Source organism: Erinaceus europaeus, unplaced genomic scaffold, assembly GCF_950295315.1.
Source record: "Erinaceus europaeus unplaced genomic scaffold, mEriEur2.1 scaffold_983, whole genome shotgun sequence".
In the NCBI taxonomy this organism is placed as follows: domain Eukaryota; kingdom Metazoa; phylum Chordata; class Mammalia; order Eulipotyphla; family Erinaceidae; genus Erinaceus; species Erinaceus europaeus.
In genome coordinates, this window is record NW_026647254.1 from 9,620 (window position 1) to 32,500 (window position 22,881).

Here is a 22,881-nt window from a genome sequence, read left to right on the forward strand (position 1 = left end):
GGTAGCATAGCAGCCAGAAAAAAAGTTTACTTGGTTTAACCAATTGAGGGCTTTGGAGCTGGTCCAAGTTAGCATGTTTTTCTCCGCCTCTAGATGAAGTCATGACAGAAATATGACATTGAACTTCTTTTAAGAGGGAAGAGGAATAGGGGAGAACAACTACAGCTGCGACAGAAATGTCCTGTGTGGTGGACAGCGTGGTTAGGAAGTGTGTGCCCGCTTCTGAACCCTGAGTGGCTCAGAGTTCTGGAACTTTCGCCTCCCACTGGGTGGAGTAAGGCTTTAAGAGCATCTGGAATGCAGTCGATCTGATCAGCACAGCCAGCTGTTGCCTGTCTGCCTGAGCTCAGAGCAGGAGGCCCAGCTCTGCACATTCTCTGCGCCTCTGCACGCAGCGGGCATGGATGAGGACGCGTCCCAGGCTGCAGAGTCCCAGCGTGCGGCTGCAGAGATGCCAGCCCAGAAGCCAGCCAGCCCGAGCCCGGCGCCCTCGTCCACACCCGGCCACAGCCTGAACCTGGGCGCCGCCGCCGAGCCCCTGCGGGACAGCTCGCAAGTGAACGCCGTCACGGTGCTCGCCTTGCTGGACAAGCTGGTCGCCATGCTGGACACGGTGCAGGACAACCAGCGCACGATGGAGCGGCGGCAGATCAGCCTGGAGGGCTCCGTGAAGGGCATCCAGAGCGACCTGACCAACCTGGCCGAGTGCCAGACATCCGCGGGCCGCACGGTGGCCCAGCTGCTGGAGATGTCCCGCAAGGTGAGCGCGCACACGCGGGCCGTCCGGGAGCGCATGGAGCGGCAGTGCGCGCAGGTGCGGCGGCTGGAGGACAGCCAGGCTCAGCTCCTCAGGCGCAACCACTTCAGAGTGCTCATCTTCCAGGTCAGTGCCCAGCCTCGCCCTCCGGCGGGGTCCTCGACTCTCATGGCCTCCATCTGTCCAGCCCCCATATCTGCCCTGCCGGGCAAGCATCGCATCGCATCGCATGCACACACACACACATACACACTCACCACTTGCACACACACACACACACTCACACACTTAACATTTACACACACTTATACACACACACACTCAACACTTACACTTATATGCACACAGTCACACTCAACACTTACACACACACTTACACACACACATACACTTAACATTTACACACACTTATACACACATACTCACACTCACCACTTATACACACACACACTTAACATTTACACACACTTATACACACACTCACACTTATACACACACTTATACACACACACCACTTACACACACACATACTCACCACTTACACACACACACTTAACATTTACACACTTATACACACATACTCACACTCACCACTTACACACTTAACATTTACACACACTCATACTCAACACTTACACACACACTCACACTTATACACACACACTAACACTTACACACACACACTTCTACACACACACACACTTTACACACACACACGACACTGTCCCCACGCGCCTTGTGCAGGTGCACGTGAAATATGCACACTAAGGTGGGCACTCCTCGCTCCTTGGTCACTGCCGCATACACCCCAACACAGGTGGGGAGGTGTCAGCAGGTCGGGCTCATTTGTCAGCAGCCCCTGGGCGCACGCCAGGCAGGGTGGGAAGGTGAGCAGGTGCACACGCTCTCGTCACATTCATTTGTCTTTTCCTGTGAGGAACTTGGAGCTCCGGCTGCAGCTGTTAGCTGGATGGGGCAGATTAATTTGCTTGTCTGTCTGTTAACTCTTTGTGAAAATGAGCTAAGCGTAATAAATTTTGGTGGTGGTGGTTGTTATTATTTTCTCCTTCAACCAAGAAGTCAAACTCACAAATGTTTAAAAGCACCCTCTGTCTAGAGGTTACCAGTGTTTTAGTGACTAACCAAGGCAAGTACTGGCTGATTCCATTAAGACTCACACTGGTTTCTTCTTTTTAAGACTTTTTCTTTTTTCTCAAGCAATCTTGAGTTGTTTTCTACCAAATGGAACGGTAAGAATATAAAGTAGCGGGAGTAGATAGCATGATAGTTCTGCAAGGAGACTCTCATGCCTGAGGCTCCAGGTTCAATCCCCTGCACAGCCATAAACCAGAGTTGAGCAGTGCTCTGGTATTGTGTGTGTGTGTGTGTGTGTGTGTGTGTGTGTGTGTGTGTGGAGAGAGAGAGAGAGAGGAAGAAAGAGAAAGAGAGAGCAAACACAGTATATATGCTTCTTATTGTCGCACAGAAACCCCAACTGTAAAGTGAAACAGAAACAGTGTTCCCCCTTACAGTCGCCAAGGCTAGTCTTTTGTCAATATTTTCTCCTTCCAATGGTTACCTTGGAATAAAGCGATATATTTTTTTTCAGTGCATCAATGATGCAATTAATGTAGCAAGAGGCTATCTGAGGACAGAGAGATGGCGAGGGGCTGTCGTTTTGCCAAGTGGTGGGCATTGTGAATCTAAGGGCAGCCCTGCCTCATGCTGGAAGCCCTTCCGCCTGGTGGAGCCCAGCCAGCGCAGAGCCCAGGAAGCAATTGCTGTCCCAGCCCCAGGGCTGTCTAGTTGTGGCCATGTGAATAGGAAAGGATTTCAGAGCCATGGAGGGGAGAGGCTAAAACCAACTGTTTGATTGTGAAAGGCACACAAGAAAAGCCTTCATCTCCCAAGAGAGATTCAGAAATTGGAATTTAAAGTGAGGAAGCCTTCTTTTTTTTTCTAAATGAATCTGCTCTGCCAAGTCAGAACCTAAGCTTTCTTCTCTCCATAAAAGGAAAAGACTCATCTCACTGCCTTTTTGTCCTCTCCAAATTGCACTTCATGCTGTGAAGCTTCAGGTGGCTGGGGTCCTCCTGTACCTTACAGACCTCAGCAGCCAGGAGATTTTTTTTTCTTAGCTTTTAATGCAAATGGAATAGCTTTTTCATGTAGCTGATAAACTGAAAAGAGATACCATAGCTGCATTTTTTCCTTAAGCCATATAAAATCTCTACTTTATTAGCCTAAAAGATAGTGGTAATCTCAACTCTCAAGGCATTTTTAAAATTAAATACTCATCTCCCAAACAAAACCAAATTTGTGCAGACCTGTTTAAATCTGAGTCACCAAAGCCAATTTCCATCTTTCCAGAATGAAGCAGATTATCTCTCTTCTTATCCTTCGGTTGAGGAGGTCGGGGAGAGAATTTATCTAACAGAGGAAATACAAATTGATGGTATCTGGATATTTTATTTTCCTTTTGCCATGAATGTTCTGTCAATATTGAAGGGAGAGATGGAGAAGATACGGGACTAAAAATCCAAGAGAATTGTAAATTTGACACTTAGAAATCAACTGTTGGGCAACTTGAAGACACAGGCTGTTATTGAAAGCCTTCCACAGTCTCCTGTTCCGTCACATTGAATTGACAGGTGTGAAATTGTAGCCACAAATGGTAACATTCTCTGCGTAGTAAGTAAAAGGTGAAACACCAGTGTGCAAGTTCAAAGTGAAGTTAGGAAAATGCAAAGCAACCTTTTTAGATGCGATTCTGAGTCTCTAAGCAAGCCGCTTCCAAGGGTTAAGGGCATTTTAAAAAGCAAGGAGCTGAAAGGCAGAGAACTGGCCTTCCTACGCAATTTAAATTCCTTCATTAGCCTAAAAGATTGTGGAATCTCAGTTACCAAATTACTGTAAGATGATTATTCATAAATCTATGTACAGATGCAATGATTCAGTGGAAAGGTATTTTATTTGTTTTTTATCCTTCTTAGAGTAGGAGCTCTAAGAAGGTGTAGTGATTATGACAATACATAATTACAATGGGTAAAATAGTGACTCATTTTAGAGAATGGTCCAATATAGGAGTTGGAAAGATACATTTTGTGGTATAGAAAATTGTCCATTCATTTTTTTTTGAATTGCTCATTCAATTTTACCACATGTCAACAACATGAGCTTTGACAGAATCTGTAGCCTTCCTTTCTTCTATTGCCTCTAGAATATTAATAAGGCAAAAAATGAGTAATTAGAAGTCTTCTACATACTTCTAAGAATCTTTCTGTCTATTATTCCCTTTGCTCCCAATTTATAGATGAAAATGTTGAAATTCAAACATGTCTGTTATGTCTGAAGTTGTTTAGTAAGCAGTCAGTGAAGCTGGGAGTTGAACTCCCATATTTAATTTATTCCAATGAACGAACCTCAAACACGGATGCTTCTCCCCTCACAGCTGTCATAGGGTAAGAAATGGAGAATAATATCTCTTAAATGGGTAGTGACTAGCATAGTGAATCCTCATGGAATAGAAAAGGTCCTCTTGGGTGAGGCTAAAACTCATTTGTGCAATTTTCTTGGTTAGAGATATGGCTCTTCATTCCAAGTTAATCCCCCTCCATGGATAGGTCCCTATGTGTCTTTTAAAAATACACACACACATACATACATATATTATCTGACAACTGCCATGTGAAAACTGACATATGTCTCCTATCACTTTATGTCTTTCAGTAATTTGTTGCTTTCATTTTATTTATTTATTTTTAATGAGAGGCACAGAGAAATTGATAGAGGAGGGGGAGACAGAAAGGAAGAGAGACAGAGAGACACTTTCAGCTCTGCTTCACCACTCAAAAAGCTCTTTCCCCAGCAGATATGGGTTGGGGATTTGAATCCAGTCCTTGTTCATGAAAACATGACCTTTCAACTGAATGTGTGACTGTCAGCTCCAGTTTGAACAACTTTCCCTTAGTGGATTCATTGGTTTCTACTTTACAACATAAATATGATGTGAAATTGAAGTAAGAGAGTTAGGAAATGGCTGGGACAGATAGCATAATAGTTATGCAGAGACTGTCATGCCTAAGGCTCAAAAGTCCTAGGTTCTAGGCCCTGCACCACCAGAAGACAGAGCTGAGCAGTGCTCTGTTAATAAATAAAATTAAATAAAATAAAGTTAAAAGAAAAGAGAGTTAGGAAAGAATACCTACCACTTGCCACATATTTCTACTGCTGAGCTATGTAGAAGATTACATTTCCAAATTGTAAAGTCCTGTTTTATCTTCCACAACATGCAGTGATTGTTTGGTTTTTTTTTTGTTTTTTTTTTTACTGGTTGCTTGGTTTATTGGCATGTTAGCATTTTTTGAAAAATACCAGACTTTATCATTTACTTATTTAAATATGTGCTATATTCAATATCACTATAATTGTGAAGCTAGCTGCCTGAGTTTCTCCTCCTTACCATTTTTTCTAAGTTATAACTGGTAATATCTAAAATGAGGAAAGTCACTCCTTTTTGGACAATAAATTAATTGTAACTTCTTGGTTAATATTAGAAGCTTTCTCTTTTCAAAAAAAATATCTATTTATTTGTTACTGGATACAGACAGAGAGAAATTGAAAGGGAGATAGAAAGGAAAGAGAGACAGAGAGACACCTGCAGCCCTGCTTCACCACTCTTGAAGCTTTCCCCTTGCAGGTGGGGACCAGGGGCTTGAACCTGGGTCTTTGCACACTGTAATGTGTGCACTCAACCAGGTGCGCCACCACCTGCTCCCCCCCCCTTTTTAATATTTATAATCTTATCAGCTTTCTTTTCATGCTTTTGTGATAGCTTAAAATCAGTGTTTGGATATCTAGGGGCTATGATAGCAGCAGGAGTGACAGCCTTGCATCTTAAGGTTGGGTTTGATCCCTGGTAGCAGCACTCAGGACCCCCTCTCTCAGCCTTCCTTTCTGCTCTCTCTGGCTAGATAAATAAGTACATAAATACATTTTAATACGCTGTCAGTGGACTCGGTAAAAATACGATTCTCGGGAGTACTGATCAAAAAGCAAATGTTAAAGGTCAAGCACATTTTATCTATTTATTTATTGCTGTAACTATGGCAATCTCTTAGTAATAATTGAATCGGTACACAGAGACAGTAAATTTACAATTATAATGGAATTTTCACTGTTGATTGAGGAGAGTAGAACTACACAGGTAACTAACTCTAAGGATGGGGTACCCATGAAGATCCTCTTAAGTTTCCAGTAATAATGATTTGAAAAAGTAGCTTGGCAGGAATTTCAAATCCAGGGAGCTGAATGAGAAGATTCATAAAAACCTTACACTTTCATCCACATCAAATTGTGAAATTGGGTGAAAAGAGGAGAGGTTAGGTATTTGCTATGGATACATTCATGGAAAATTGAGCCTATAAATGTGTTTAAATAGTCATCATTTGGGTCCCTTTGGTGAGATTCGCATTTTAGTAGGGTGCTAAAAATGTAACATCCTCAAACCATTTTTAAAATGGTTTAAAAAACCACTTTCTCCAAGGCCACACTGAAAACCACTACATTGTAGACATTTAGAAGAAATGATTATATAACTATTGTCACATCTTTATGTGACAATGGTGATATTTACATCACACTGATAAATATTCCCACAACGGGATATTGGTTTTGATATATGTTACCTTTAATTTATTAGATAAACAAGTTCTTTTTTAAAAAAAAAAATTATTACTGATTTAAAATAGCGATGAACAAGATTGTAAGATCACAGGAGTATAATTCCACACAGTTCCCACCACCAGAGTTCCCTATCCCACCCCCTCCATTGGAAAATTTCCTATTCTTTATCCCTCTGGAGGCATGGACCCCGGATCTTTATGGGGAGCAGAAGGTGGGAGTTCTGGCTTCTGTAACTGCTTCTCCACTGGACATGGGTGTTGGTAGGTGGATCCACACCCCCAGCCTGTTTCTGTCTTTCCCTAGTGGGGCAGGGCTCTGGGGAGGCGATAAACAAGTTCTTACTTTAAAAATTTTATATTTATTGGATGTTAGAATTACCTTTGACACTTTAAGTGAATAGCTGATTTTGTTAGTATTTTTTCAAAAGAATCCTTTGTTTCTCTCGTTATTAAAATCGTAGTGTCTTTCTCAAAGTCTTTCTTATCTCTTCCACATAAATGTACATTACATTGTTTTGTAATCTATGCCCATTTGAAATGAATGAATGAATGAAAAATGCTCCCACTACAGTCCATGTCCCATAGTCGTGATTATTAAATGAAGCAGAGCACTGCTGGCAATGGAATTGCTTCTGTGATGGGGTTGGTGCTAACATAAGAAGCAAATATCCTAGAGTTGGAAAGTGCCTTACTAATTACATACTTTATTCTCATTTTACATCAAAGATACAGAGGTCCTGAGAAACCAAATAATAGTAAGGTTTGACTTTCTTAACAACAGAAATTAGAGAGTTGAATTGTCAAATGAGTAAAAACAATGAGTGATCCCACGATGCCAAAGTCCATCTTTACTGGATTTTCTTATTTTCATTTAAAAATAATTCAGTGTGACTTGTTTTTGTTTGTTTGTTTGTTTGTTATATAGTTGGGGTTTTTTGTTGTTGTTGATTTGTTTTTTGTATTTTGTATGTGTAACAAAAACAAACACCTAACCAATACGATCTTAAAAAATGAATTGAACCCTTGATAACACTGAAAAATAATGAAAGTTTTAAATTCTCCAGAATGTGAAAGACTGCTCTGGGATTATCACTAGTGCATTTTATTCTTATGGCTTGCTGATTCCACCGACAGATGCCTTAGGGCTGCCATGCTAATCAATGGTTTTATCCACTGCAGTCAATAGCTGCACAAGTCGGGGAAAACCACCCTTGTGTACAGGAGACCTATAAATCAGGATGCCGGGTAGGAACAGTTCCATTTTAATGACGAGTATTTAGAAATCGTTGAATAAAGCATCCCTGGGTGCAGACATAACACTTCCTCCTTCCGTATGCTACCACATCCTTATGGGGCTGTTACAGCCCTTGTCACTGTTGCTCTTAATCAATGGGGGCGATAAGTCAGTGTTAGCCGCTTGTCTTTCTTATAATTCGGGTTATTTTAATGACTCACAGTGACTCTCTTTTTCTACCACTGGCCAGGGTGTCTCTATGCTTCCTTTGCAAAGTGTGCCTGTTCATATCTGTGCAGAGAATCTATCCATGGTGAGGTTCAAACCAGGCAGTACCCAGCAGCTGGCAAGCTTCTCTACGGCGATTCCCAGAGGCCTGCTGGGGCTGCTAGCCCCCCGGGAGTCGATATAAGCAGTGCCCACGCTAGGGCGTCGGGGCAGAGGACACTACACAAGTATTCTTGGGCAAAGGACACTAGCACTAGACCACAGGACATTCATGCCTAAGAGTCCAGAGGCCCTTGAGGTTTTATATATATACAGAGAGAGAGAGTTTCTGGAAAACTCATGACATGTTTTTCTTTTTCTATTTTTTTAAAGAATTTATTTTTTAATTTATTTTTGTTTTTATTATCTTTTATTTATTTACTGGATAGAGACAGACAGAAATCAAGAAGGAAGAGGATGATAGAGAGGGGGAGAGACAGAGAGAGACCTGCAGCCCTGCTTCACTACTCGCAAAGCTTTCCCCCTGCAGGTGGGGACTGGGGGCTCGAACCCAGGTCCTTGAGCATTGTACATGTGCGCTCAGCCAGGTGCGCCACCACCCGGCCCCATGACATGCTTTTCTATGTAAAATGTGGCAAGACTTTTCCAACAATCCAGTATATAATTCTGTAAAAAAAAAAAAAATTCCTGGGAGTCAGGTAGTAGCACAGGGGGTTGAGCGCACATGGTGCAAAGCACAAGGACTGGTGTAAGGATCCTGGTTCAAGCCCCCGGCTCCCCACCTGCAGGGGAGTCGCTTCACAGGTGGTGAAGCAGGTCTGCAGGTGTCTGTCTTTCTCTCCCCCTCTCTCTCTTTCCCTCCTCTCTCCATTTCTCTCTGTCATATTTAACAATGACGACATCAATAGTAGCTACAACAACAATTAAAAAAGGGCAACAAAAGGGAAAATAAATATTTAAAAAAAGAATTTCATCTGTCGTTTTCTCACTTATGCCCACAACATACTGTTCATACATATCTCATGTTAGAAGCAAGCTGTTTACTTCTCCCTGATTTCAGAAACACTTGTCAGGGTCCTTGGGGAAAGGTCAGAAGCAGGAGCCTCAGTGCAGGTTCCGGACTGACAACAGACGGAGAAGTCAGTTGCTCCTGGGGGACTCTACTGGGGAGAAGGATGCCAGGAAGCAAGGTGGCTCGCAAATAAATCCCGATACCCTACATGGACATATGGGTAACCCGTGCCGAATTCAGCCAGAGTAACAGGTCCTCTCCCATCAAAGAGCCACGAGTCAGTGATGAAATGTGCTACAGTAACAGACCCAAAACCATGACAATAGGAAGCTGCGGGCCAGAGCGGGACTTCCCCTAGTGGCCGAGGCAGCATCACGCATCTCCATAAGGCGTGAGCCTGGAGCAGGCACAGCTGTGCCGCACAGCTAGGGAGCCCTGACACAGTGAGGTTACAGAGGAGGTGCTGTCTGCCACCGTTCAGATCGCATCTCTACCGTGACTGCTTCATCGTAAAATGGCACTTAGGCATCCTTCCAAAGGATGGAGACTTTGAGGAACAGCAGGGATCTTCTGTCGTGTAGAATGACATGTGCTGAGGCTCTCACAGACCCCTTTGAGGACAGAAAGCACTCACCTTCAGTGTGCGTACCACAAGAAGACACAAGATAAGCGCGGCCCAGTAGACAGCACACAAAATACCACTTGAGTAATTAAAGTGGCAGTCAAAACACAGAAGTTAGCCAAGAAGTCATCCCTGACTCATTCCGAGTCGTGCAGAGATAGATCCGGCTCATCTTGGATCATCTCTGTTCCTCCTGGGCTTACTCTCAGAGCTGGTACCAGTGTCTCTTGAATAAATGTCCCTGTCGTTGCGCAGAGGAGTTGAGTTTCCAATTTTAGTATATGTGCTGCCGAAGCGAGGACAAGGAGTTGAGTTTCCTATCTCCATGCACCACACTCATATATGACAGGCTAATCTACCACATGATGACAGAGGAAAGAGTGCTGTGAGTCATGTCGAACAATGCTCTTTACTAGTAAACTTTACAGTTAATATAAACACAACATTGCCAGCTTCATTTGGATAGAAATCAAGTCACTGTGTTTGCCCTGTATTAGGATTGTGAAATGAAAGTTGGTATGGTATTCCTTTGATTAATTGGAGTGATTCTGTAAAAGGTACCTCTCCTCTTATAACCAACAATTATCTTTATTGTTTATCATCTGAATTCCTGCCTTCTCCTTTTATTTCTTTAAATACCATCTCATTAATCTCTTGGTTTCTTTCTTTCCAGCAAGAAACTTCTGTCAAGACTTCCTATCCCTCTCATCAAGTTTCAGAAACAGTTTTATTTCTGGATGAAATATCAGAGTCCTAACTAATTTCCTAGCTGGCCCTCATTTCCATAATACTCATCCCAGGAAAAATCCTTCCTTAAAGCTGAAAACCACAGGGAGTCAGGTGGTAGCACAGTGGGTTAAAGCACAAGGACCGGCGTAAGGATCCCGGTTCAAGCCCCCAGCTCTCCACCTGCAGGGGAGTCGCTTCACAGGCAGTGAAGCAGGTCTGCAGGTGTCTGTCTTTCTCTCCCTCTCTCTGTCTTCCCCTCCTCTCTCCATTTCTCTCTGTCCTATCCAACAACGACATCAATAATAACTACAACAATAAAACAACAAGGGCAACAAAAGTAAATAAGTAAATATTTAAAAACAACAACTGAAAACCAATTGATTCCAGGGGATGATTCACTCGGTAGAGTAGAGTGCACACAATAACAAGCACAAGGTCTGGCCCCTTGATCACCACGCTGGAGCACGTGCTTGGAAGAAGCTTCACAAGCAATGCAGTGGTGCTTCTGTGCCTCTGCTCTCCAGACTATCTATGGATCTACCCATCCCCACTGGGCCTGTGAGCTGAATGAACCCCTAGGTTCTCCTAATTTTCAAGTGGCAACAGCAGTGAGAAAAAATCCTGCTAGAATTTTTTCTGGTCCTCAAGACAACCCCCCCCCCAAACTCTCACTTTCAGAGTTCTCTTAAAAAGCTACTTTATGGGGGCCAGGCAGTGTCAGGCTGGGTTAAGTGCACATAGAGCAAAGCGTAGGGACCAGTGCAAGGATCCCGGTTTAAGCCCCCGGCTCCCCACCTGCAGAGGGGTGGCTTCACAGGCAGTGAAGCAGGTCTGCAGGTATCTGTCTTTCTCTCCCCCAAACTGTCCTCCCCTTCTCTCTCCATTTCTCTCTGTCCTATCCAACAACAACAGCGATAACAACAACAATGGTAGCAAAATGGGGGGAGGGGGAATGGCCACCAGAAGCAATGGATTCGTAGTGTAGGCACCGAACCCCATCAATAACCCTGGAGGAGGAAAAAAAAAAAAAAAGCCACCTTATGGGTGTATTACACCCAGTAGAATCTCTGAGGGAGTGTTCAGGTCTTGGAACATGTTGGCAGAGGAAGACCTAGAGGAGGTTAGTTACAGTGTCATGTGGATAACTGAGAAATGTTACACATGGACCAACTATTGTATTGTACTGTAAACCATGAATCCTCCCAATTAAAAAATATGAAGATAAAAGAAAAGAAAGCTGGCTTATCAGGTGTGCAGTTATTTACCAATAGCTGTGGAGCTGCCAGCAACTATTCTAGTCACGAAGTGTAGCAGTGTGCCGGCCTAGCGTGGGGGCACCTTCTTCCCAGGCTCGTACTCTCCGGGTTGGAGAGAACTGGACCAGAGCCAGGGACGTGGGAGAGAGACCAGGAACTCGTGGCGGAGCGGGAAAGCAGTGTGTCTTTATTGATCAGAGACAATACTTTTATAGGATAGAACCAGAAGTGGCAAGTTGGAAAAGAAAATGGCTAGGAAAGAGGGTGGAGAAAAGGAAAAAGTGGGCTAAGGTAGAAACTGCCTTAGCAACTGGTGCGAAGGTTTAAACCAGTGGGATTAGTGATACCCGGCAGGCAGGGCGGGTCTCTAGGTAGAAAGAAGATAGATCAAAGGAATGGAATTGGGTGGGGATCTTTCAGGCAAAACAATGATTGTGTAAATAGGCCATAGTATCAGGAATTCAGGGGAGCTGGCTTAATGCCCGGCAGCAGTAAACAAGAGACGAATACCCCCACCCTCTGGGAGAGAAGCCAGTGAGACAGGCATCCTCATCCTCCACTTGAGCTGTGGGGAAACTATGGTCTGGAAAGCCCGTGTCGTGAATGGTGCATGAGTCTCATACTCCTTTCTGTTTTATGTCGTGTGTACTGTATTCCTGATACTTCCTAGGACGTTCAAAATCTGAAGACGGAGAGAGGGTTTTGGGAAACAAACTGAGGCTTCTTCATCCTAACAAGGATTTGATTTTCACCAGACGTCCTGCAATTTACCTTTACTCAATACACTGTCCTTTCTCCTGACCAACTGTAGGAGAAAAGCTAGTGTAACTAGTGAAAAGAATAGGATTGTATATTTTCAAAATATTTGTTTTATCATGCAGAGGGTTTTAAGAAGGATGGTACTTAAATTTCTCTAGATGAAAATTTTGCTCATTTAGTCTTTGCATAAGGAAGTTGGAAATATACAGTTGTAGTTGTGACTTACTCATCACAATCCTAGTTGTGCTTGATTGATTGGCTTGGTCCATCAAAATCACAAAATGTAAAAGGAAGTCTTTTTTCCTTCCTTCCTTCCTTCCTTCCTTCCTTCCTTCCTTTCTTCCTTCCTTTCTTTATTTCTTCTTTTTCTTTTTTCCACCAGGAAATTCCACAACAAATTCATCCCTCCCAGGGGCCATTTTACTTGTTTTATTTTGATACAACAGAGAGAATTTGGGAGATAGGTGGTAGAGTGGGGAAAGAGAAAGAGAGACACTAGTAGCACTGCTTCACCTTTCCTGAAGTTCTTCCCCCGCAGCTGGGAGCCGGGCTTGAACCTGTGTCCTTGAGCATGATAATATGTGCACACTGCTAGTCATGCCACCGCCCAGTCCATGGAGGGAAGTTTGAACATTAGTGTGGACTTTGCATAAAGTTTGGATTCCACAGAGATTTTATTTTTATTTTTTCACTTAGTGCATTTCCTTTCTTTTTTTATTAGTTATTTAATAATGATTAACAAGCTTGTAACACAATAGGGGCACAAGTCCATAGAATTCCCACCACCAGAGTTTCACATCCCACCCCTGCACTAGAAGCTCTCCTAGTCTTTATCTACATGGGAGCATGGACCCTGGGTCTTTATGGGGTGCAGCAGGTGGATGGTCTGGCTTCTATAATTGCTTTTCCACTGGACATGGGTGTTGGTTAGTGGGTCCACACCCCCAGCCTGTGTCTTGTCTTTCCCTAGTGGGGCAGGGCTCTGGGGAAGGGAGGTTCCAGGACACAGTGAGGACACAACTTTATTCTTCACACTGAAAGCTTACTGGGCAGTGGACAATCCAATCAGGTATCCATGAGGTACTGAATCAGGGGGGGGGGGCAGTGACTTCTGGAGCCTGGCTCACCCCAGCCTTGTGGCAGAACCCTAGTGCTCCCGGGAGTATAGTTTAAAAGCTGCTAATCTAGGTCAAATTCTCTTGTTCATATTTGGAAGAAACTGAGACCCAAGGAGATTAAGCTATTTACTGACAGCTAGACGCCACTTAGCAGTACAGCAGACAGAGACTTGGACCTCCCACCACCTGATCTTTCTATGGTGCCACTCTGCCATTTCTTCCCATGAAAACACAGTGGAATTTCACTGCTTGGCTCTCATTTTCCAACATTCAAAGAAATATATAGACAGCAAAAGGATTCCTATGCTGTGTGACCCAAATTCTGTCTGAATTCAATTCTACTCAGTCTATACCTCTCTTACACTCTGGAGTCAAGTTCTCAGAGTCAACTCCCTATGACAGACAAGGGACTTGTGTGTTTAGAAGCTGAGTAAAGACATGTGATGCCCCCATAAAGAATTCTAGTCCAGACTCTCAGTGGGGGAGAAATGTTAGGGAAAGTTGAACAGAGGGTTCTGAACTCCAACTCCATCAGGACCAGAAAGAGAAGAGGGAAAGAGGAAGGACATTCAGTAGTAAGAGGTGTGGGCATGACTTGGAAGAAAGGACAAAGGAAGAACATAAAAAAAATGGGCAAATATATATATATATATATATATATATATATATATATTTATAGAAAAATAGTCTATCCATATCTGCAATCTTGGAAGAAGTGCTATAGTTTCCCATGGAGAGGATGAGGACACAGAACTCTTGTGGTGGGAAGGGCATGGAATTATACCTCTGTTATAATTTTATAAGTCACTAATAAAATTTAACAAAAAACATGTGCTGGATATAGTGGGTGTGAACATTAAGGAAGTAGACTCCTGAGTTGTTCTCCTCTTAACTCTAGGTGGAGACTGCAGGAATTCCCGGAGGCCTGATAAACTAGTCCTGGCACAAAATCCCGTGTGTGTGTGTGTGTGTGTGTGTGTGTGTGTGTGTGTGTGTGTGTGTGTGTGTGTGTTTGCTATTGGACAGAGACAGAGAGAAGTCTAAAGGGAAGAAGTGAGATAAAAGAAGAGACACCTGGCTCTCTGCCACTGCTTTACCGCTTGTGAAGCTTTCTCCATGCAGATGAGGATCGCAGGCTTGAACCCAGGTCCTTGTGCATTGCAACATCTGTGCTCAGCCAAGTGCGCCAGCATCTGACCCCCTAGTCCCCCCACTTTAGTCCCAAAATGGCTGCAATATCACACCTCCCTCTGATCCCCGCCAAGGGTTTTGGAATCCACAAAGTTTTGTGAATGGGCTCCCTCCCAGGCAGGCTGGCTTTTACTTGTCTTACCTCAGCATTCTATCATAAGAAAAGTGAGTGTGCTAACTAAGGATAAGCATACCTTTGCATCTGACTCCACATTTGGGCAGAGAACCTCATCCAGGCTTTACTTGGATCCCACAAGGAACGACTTCCGAGCCCTGTCTCCTGGGGCCCTTTCCTATCTCCCCATGTATAGTGGGGTCCTGGTACCCACAGGACCCTCTGACCTCAAAGGGTCATGGGAGAGAAAAGGGGCATGTCTTTATTTAGCTTATTTCCATCACCCTGACAGCTTCCCGGTCTATCTGAACAGCAGCCCACTTCCCCTTGCGGGTGGCTGATAGAGCTTTGGCCAGCTGCCTTCAGAATCTTCCTGACAGGCAGCCCGTGGCCTTATCCAGCCTTGGGAAATGACTTGACCAGTTTAAAATTAACTCCTTACCTCCTCAAACTCTAGCAAACAGAAGCCAGATCATGACACCGTCCTGACTTCGCTGGGCAGACAATCTCACCCGTGTGTCCTGGAACCTCCCCTCCCCAGAGCCCTGCCCCACTAGGGACAGACAGAGACAGGCCGGGGGTGTGGATCCACCTGCCAACACTCATGTCCAATGGAGAAGCAATGACAGAAGCCAGAGCTCCCACCTTCTGCTCCCCATAAAGACCCTGGGTCCATCCTCCCACAGGGATAAAGAACAGGGAAGCTTCCAATGGAGGGGATAGGACACAGAACTCTGGTGGTGGAAACTGTGTGGAATTATGCCCCTGTTGTAATCTTATAGAATATTTTAAATCACTAATTAAAAATTTAAAAAGAAAGGAAACAAGAAATAAACAAAGGAAGAGAGGGAGAAGGAAGGAAGGAAGGAAGGAAGGAAGGAAGGAAGGAAGGGAGGAAGGGAGGAAGGGAGGAAGGAAGGAAGGGGGCAGAAGCCAGAAATATTTGACTTCTACTACACCACCTCCCCATACATATATGCAGATTGAAGTCGTTAAGGATATTTGGGGGGAAATGTGCTATTAACATGGAATCTACACTGTCCATCCTTTTTAGGAAGAAGATGAGATCCCCGCCAGCATATTTGTGAAAGAGCCCGTTTCCAGTCCAGCTGAGGGGAAGGGGGAGCTTGCGGATGAAAACAAGTCCCTAGAGGAGGCCTTGCACAACGTGGAACTCTCTTCAGAGGATGAGCTGCCTCACGCCAACGAGAGCTTGGAAGACAGTGCCGAGGAAACGACGGAAGAAAGCAGGGCAGAAAGACTGAGAAGATCCAGCCTCCGGAAAGTGGATAGCCTCAAGAAAGCGTTTTCTCGTCAGAACATCGGGAAGAGGATGAACCAGCTGGGGACAAAGATCATATCTGTGGAAAGGAGGGAGAAGATTAAGAAATCACTCACTTCCAGTCACCAGAAACGCTCCTCAGGGAAGAGTTCTCCCTTCAAGGTTTCTCCTCTGTCTTTCGGCCGCAAGAAAGTTCAAGAAGGAGAGGGCCCTGCAGAATATGAAACCAAGTCAGAAGACACGCAGAGCAGGGAGCTGACACCCCAAGACCAGGAGGAGAGCTCTTTTGCAGAAGGCTTGTCCGAAGCATCAGTCACAGACGCCACAGTGGAAGGGGTGGAAGGAAAGGGCCTGGAGGGCGAGGCTGCCAGGGAGACCTTGAGAGAGAATAACCCAGCTATGCACAGCAAGGTGAACTTGACTATCGTGGAAGACGCAGAAGAGGAGTCCGTGTCCGTGGAGCAGGGACAGTACGTGCAGTATGAGGGAGGTTATGCGCTTACCTCCGAGGAGACAGAGAGGTCTGACGAGGAGCCCGCACAGCCAGCTGTGCTCCAGGTAGACCAGACAGCCTGAGCCCAGAACCCCCGTGCCCAACCTGTGCCTTCAGCGGAGTGCGTGGCCAGAGCCTGGAAAGAAACTCCGGCCCGTGGGCTGTTCACTGACACCCAGGCTTGTCCCGGCAGGAATACAATAGTACAGACTGGTAGCAGGATGTGGCCCAGAGTTACTATGAAGACAACCTGTCAAGGACTCCATTTCCGATTTACTCTTAGAGGCCATTTCCATAGGATCTCCCCATGGTTGCCCGGAAGAAGAAATGGAGAAGAAGAAAAAAACCTCGATCCATCTGGCTTAGTCATAAAAGCCAGAGGCTACTGCTCATGAAACCAAGTGATTTCTTCCCTTTGGTGTCCCTCCCACCCTCGCTTGGCCATTCCATAGCTTGCTAAATAGTGTTGCCGTAATAGATAGTGACTTTTTCAAATCTATTATTCGTCAAGGACGTAATAGATAATTTGCTGACGTATTCAAGCTACTTTTTACATCTTAAGAAAACACTTAAAATTAATGGGGAGTGTCCACTTGGTGATTGACTTAATATAAACTATCATTTTATTACACACAAAAATATTTGAAAGACTCCTATTCTGCTAATGAAGTAAGATATGGAGCAAAGTAGGGATGGTTAATAAAAGGAAGGTATGAAGAAGTTGTAGACTAGAAATAAACAATTAATGTCAAAAAAAGGCAGATGGAAAACAGCAAATGCTTAAAGTTAACTTGCAGTATTACTCCAACTATTTCACTCTATCAATGCCAAAGAAATTCAGATGTCTAAAATAATATTATATCTTCACAATACTTCCATTATCTAATATTTTCAACTAATATGAAAAGTATTCTTCTGCACTGGAGTTTCATTTTTACTAATAAGATCTTTCTCTGAAGGAGTTCAAAGGAATGTTGTCTCTAAAAAGGTCTGAACAAAAATTTTTTCAAAGTTAATGTATACTGTCTTTTATAAGAAATTAAACCCTACTATCCTTAATATAATATTTCTCAAATCTAAAATTATCTATACACCCTAACAGGTGTAAAATAGATTTAAGAAGTGTTATAGCTGGTAGGTTTAGGAAGAAAAGGATTCTCTTTTCCTTTTTTTTTTTTTGTACATAATAGTAGTACTATTCCAGGTAACATTTTATTTATTCATTAATTTCACAGAATTTTAATATATTTCTTCTTAGTGCATAATAGTGTTTGTAGGGACACATTTTTACTAACTAGATAGGTTCATTTTTACTAGTGCCCAATATTAAACTAAAATATTATTTTAATTCCAATTATAGAATACTATTTTTTAATCTATTAAATGATAGGGTAAGGACAGCTATGACAGAGAGAAGATTCTGTAGCTTTTTTATGAACCACTAGAAGTAACTTTACATTATTAGCAGACTGAGCTTTGTCTTATATAAGTGATAAATTTAGCACATGCTTTGATGGAGTAAGCTATGCAGGTATATCTCTGTGTTACAATAATGTGCCGCAAATACTGAATTGCCACGCTAATAATGGCTGTGTTTTAAAGGCTAAATAAATGGAAAATAAAAGAGTGTATAGCAGTGTCTGGTTTTTGGCAGAAGGGTTTTAGAGTAAGCAGAAGGAATCGATTCTGAAGCTCCCTTCTAAATGTATCCATAATGGTGATAGTTTCCGCCTTTATCTCCCTTATCAATTCTGCTTTCCTTTTTCCCTAATCACATCTAGAAACCCAGCTCCCATTTTTCAAGTCTAACTCTCTGGACATCCCCTTGCCAGCTCTGGAGAGCATCAGGACTTAGCTCAGCACCTTGATGAATCCGATAGTCCCATCTGCGTTTGTATGATTGGGACCAAGCCTCTTAATACTTCAGGTAGCCAGGAGTCAGGCGGTAGCACAGGGGGTTAAGCGCATGTGGCGCAAAGCACAAGCACCGGCATAAGGATCCCGGTTCGAGCCCCCAGCTCCCCACCTGCAGGGGAGTCGCTTCACAGGCGGTGAAGCAGGTCTGCAGGTGTCTGTCTTTCTCTCCCCCTCTCTGTCTTCCCCTCCTCTCTCCATTTCTCTCTGTCCTATCCAATAACAACGACATCAATAACTACAACAATAAGAAACAAAAAAGGGAATAAATAAATAAATATTAACAAAAGAAAAAAAAATATATATGCTTTAAGTAGCCCTGCGAACATAAATGTACTGAGCTGTAGGTTGACTTGCTTCCCACAGATAAACAAACCTTTGTCTTCTACAATGTCAAGAGCCGGGCAGAGAACTTCATTTCACTCAGAGCCCTAAGTGTGCCCTCTTAACCTTTATAAACTTGCTGCCACTTCTTGAAGCAACAGAATGGAAGGGGGGGGGTACATGTATAGCTTCTATTTCCTTTTCAATTATTTTTCATTTGTTCCTATAAACTCTCTGTAAGCTGGTGAAAAACTACATTCAAGCATCTATTTAAATGTTACATGACATTTATTCTTTATTCCATGTTTGATGCATTAAAATTCAGCAATAAAACAGAGAATTGGGCCAGATAATTGCCGGGAAACACAGACTGTGGGGACATGAGAACATGGAAACCACTTAATTCTGTATTATTACGGCATTATTTGCATAGTGGTGAAGCTGTCAAGGCCCCCAATTAGATGTTTTCTCCATCTTCCCCTCCCTTTTCCAATAACACATTTCTAACTTTACGTGCATGGAGATCAACAAGTGTATTTGCCACACACACACACACACATACCCCAAGCTTAGCTGTATGTTAGTAAGCACGGAGATCCATATCTTGGAAACATAATTCAGGAGATAGAAGTGTCTATTACATGGATCACAAATCTTACTGAAGTATAGCAAAGACGTGACTTTTCCTACAAGATTTCATATCAACATATACAGACATGTGCATTTCTTTTTCTTTTTTTAATGTTATCTAGCCCTGTCCCAGATTTATTTATTCTTTTTTTTTATTGTTGTTGTAGTTATTATTGTTGTTGCTCTTGATGGCATCCTTGTTAGATAGGACAGAGAGAAATAGAGAGAGGAGGGGAAGACAGAGAGGGGGGAGAGAAAGACAGACGCCTGCAGACCTGCTTCACCGCCTGTGAAGCGACTCCCCTGCAGGTGGGGAGCCGGGGGCTCGAACCAGGATCCTTATGCCGGTCCTTGTGCTTTGCGCCACCTGTGCTTAACCCGCTGCGCTACCGCCCGACTCCTGATTTATTTATTCTTAATGAGAGTGATATAAAGAGAGACCAGAGAGAAAAGAGGAAGACCAGAGTATTGCTCAGCTCTGGTTGGTGATGGTGCTGGGAACTGAACCCAGGCCCTAGAGCCTCCTGCATGAAAGATTTACATGTTAATTTCAGTATAAGTAGTCTCCTCTTTCCTGCTAGGAGTCTGGTTGGTGCTTGAATGTCCTCTTGCACACCACACCGTAATAAAAAGGCCAAAGCAACTGCCAGTTCTGCATAGGATAAAGATTTTTCACATTTATTTTATAAGGATAGCCCAAACTATTTCTGCTTTCTTTCTTTCTTCTTCTTCTTCTTTTTCTATTTTTTTTTCAATGCTTTGAGCCTCCTGTATTTCACTTTGCTGTCAGAAAACTTTGAAAGAGCCACACAGCTTGCATAAGGAAAGGTTATAATGGAAGTCATTCCCCACATTAAGACACAAATGCCCAAGCCCAGTTAATTCTTGTTTGAAAGTTTACTTACTGCCCTACAGCCCAAGGTAAACTCTAAGTGATTTTATATTGGAGACTGGGAGTGTGAGGACTCGAGGTCTAGCCAGCAATCATTATTAACGGTTCCATAGCAACTACAAGTCTTTCCCTAAAAACCAAGACTCTAACACCGCAAAACAGGTTTTAGATTAAACTGGCATTGTGACCTCTGGATTCTGCTTGATTTGGGAGCTGAGATAAAGACTTGTGCAGTCAGAAGCTCATTCCTAAAGGGAGCGGGTAGTAACTCCTGTTGTGACAAACACTGCCTTCTTATTTTCGCTTTAACCATTCACTGCATTATCCAACAGTGTTCGAAACTCTAAGATTATTTTTAACTCTTCACACAAGCTGTCCCAATTAAGAAGTCACACCCTTCAGCAAAGCAGCCAGCTGCTTACGTTTAAAGACTTTCAACCATACAATCAGTTCATCAGATCATCTGTGAGCCGCTTAACTGCTTTCTCCCCTCATTTGCTCCTGTCCCAAGTCTCCAAAGTGAGACACACACAGGGAGAGAGAGATGGGAGATAGTCTCGAGAACTGATTGTATTCTCGTTGGGTCCTTTAATGACCAAATGTTAGATACAAGCATGGTCTCACTTAATCAAACAAAGTCTGTGGATAGGGTGAAGCTTTTTGACTTCTATTTTAATAGGGTAGGGATGTGTGTGTGTGGGGTGGGGAGGTGGTTTACAGACCCAGGAACTGGCATGACCGTGACTTCACCACTCCAGGCTCCTTTTTCATTCAGATAGAGACAGAGAGGGAGGAGAAACCCCAAGGATGGACTTCCTCCCAGCCCTGGCACCTCCCCAGCTGGGTTTGAGTGTAGACAGCTCGCACTGTTACTCCTGAGTGATCTCACTGGCCCACTGGACACTTTTCAAAGTTCATTGAATCCAACCAGTAGCTTGGTGGAGGGAGGGAACGCCAGTGCTCTTTTTCATCCAAAGTTTTATTTTTTTTCCGTCGTGTTATAATCTCACTGATTTTCCTTGAGGCTCATGGAGTTTCCCATGACCAATGAAGGTTAGTCAGTATTCAGTGCCAGTCGCCAGTCGCCGGTCTGAAATCCTTACTGTTACTGACACAGATCCCTACTTCTTTACCACCAAGGGCACTTCATCATCAACCCCTTTGTATATTCTCAAAGTCCGGTATTAGCTGCATCTGTCCCCACATTCTGCACTCACTCTCCTCAAGCTGCCCTTCACACATTATCTTGATGGGAAGAACAGCTTAGGGCTCTTCGGGAGCCACAGAGGGACCTGGAAGCTCCTTGGCCACTGTCCATTGTCAGTAGCTTTGGGGTTCACTCTGGGGCACGATTTAATAAGGCCAAGCTGTCAACCGTGACAGAGACTGGAGTCAAGAAATTCAAAGATGGCACAAGAAGTCTGTCTCGAATTCTTTATGTTAAGAGAGTCACTCCCCTGTCTCGCTCTAGAGCGTTCAGGATAGCTTGCCTGAGGGGGAAAGAGAAAAAGAGGAAATGGCAAATTTGCAGGAAGGAGCAAAGGATGGAATGGGGAAGTGCTATGAACACTGAGGACATGCAGGCCTGGCCTCTGAAGTTATTTCTTGCAAAATCATCCAAGTATCCATCTGAGGAAAAAGGGGGAAAGCAAGGTCAGACACTGGGGTCCCCCATATCTGTGGACAATCAACTAACCCCCACACTTTCATTCACCAAGATGGACTGCAGGCAGCAGCTTCTTCCAAGACCTTGGCAGCCATCACAGTCTCAGATGTTCAAAGGGTTCACGTCTGAGTGAAATGGTTGGAAGAAGAGACTGTTGATGACAAAGCTGTTTCATGTGGGCTGTATGCTCTCTCTCTCTCTCTCTCTCTCTCTCTCTCTCCCCTTAATCATTCATTTATTGTTGGATAGAGACAGAGAGAAGTTGAGAGGGCAGAGGGAGCTAGAGAGACACTTGCAGCCCTGCTTCACCACTCGTGAAGCTTTCCTCCTACAGGTGGGAAGGAGGGGTTTGAACCCAGGTCCTTGTGCCCTGTACTGTGAGGGCTTAACCGGGTGAGCAGCTGCCTGGCCCTTTGGACTGTATTCTGTCTGGTAGGGTTGACCTTCTTTTTTATTTTTATTTTGTATTAGTGATTTAATACTGACTGACATGATTGTAAGATAAGAGAGGTACAATTCCATACAGTTTCCACCACCAGAGTTCCATAACCTGTCTAGGGTTAACTTTCTAATTCATCAGCTAGAGGCAGTACCTGTTTTGTTTTGTTTTTAATTTTTTTAAGTCTTTTTTTGTTTATTTTTTATTTGTTATTGGATAGAGACAGAGAGAAATTGAGAGAGAGGAAGAGAGACAGAGAGACACCTGCAGAACTATTTCAATGCCTGTGAAGCGACTCCCCTGCAGGTGAGGAACTGGGGGCTCAAACCGGGGTCCTAACTGGCCCTTGCGCTTAATGCCACCCGCTGCTTTTAAAAGAAAAAAAATCCTAGAGTGCAGCTGTGTGTTCTAGGAGCCAGACTGACTGTGGTCGACCGGCAGCTGTCACCCAGTTCCAATCACTGAGTCAAAGACCATGTCCTCTAGGGCTCAAGTTTCAATTTCTTCCCAGAAAGGCCAACATTCTGATTTCCGTT

At 43.7% G+C, this 22,881-nt stretch overlaps 1 protein-coding gene across 1 annotated transcript; it reads left to right on the forward strand.

Annotated features, from left to right (window-relative positions):
* The first annotated feature begins 385 nt into the window (after positions 1 to 385).
* CAVIN2 (caveolae associated protein 2) lies at positions 386 to 18,108 on the forward strand. The gene is made up of 2 exons (XM_007521404.3): positions 386 to 883; positions 15,760 to 18,108. The coding sequence occupies exons 1-2, from the start codon at positions 401 to 403 to the stop codon at positions 16,561 to 16,563; spliced, it is 1,287 nt and encodes a 428-aa protein (XP_007521466.1). The 5' UTR covers positions 386 to 400; the 3' UTR covers positions 16,564 to 18,108.
* Positions 18,109 to 22,881: the final 4,773 nt, after the last annotated feature.

Coding starts and splice junctions, on each gene's coding strand:
- CAVIN2 (XM_007521404.3), top strand. CDS start 401: ATGGATGAGGACGCGTCCCAGGCTGCAGAGTCCCAGCGTGCGGCTGCA. Junction 884..15,759: donor TCAGAGTGCTCATCTTCCAG/GTCAGTGCCCAG, acceptor CATCCTTTTTAG/GAAGAAGATGAGATCCCCGC.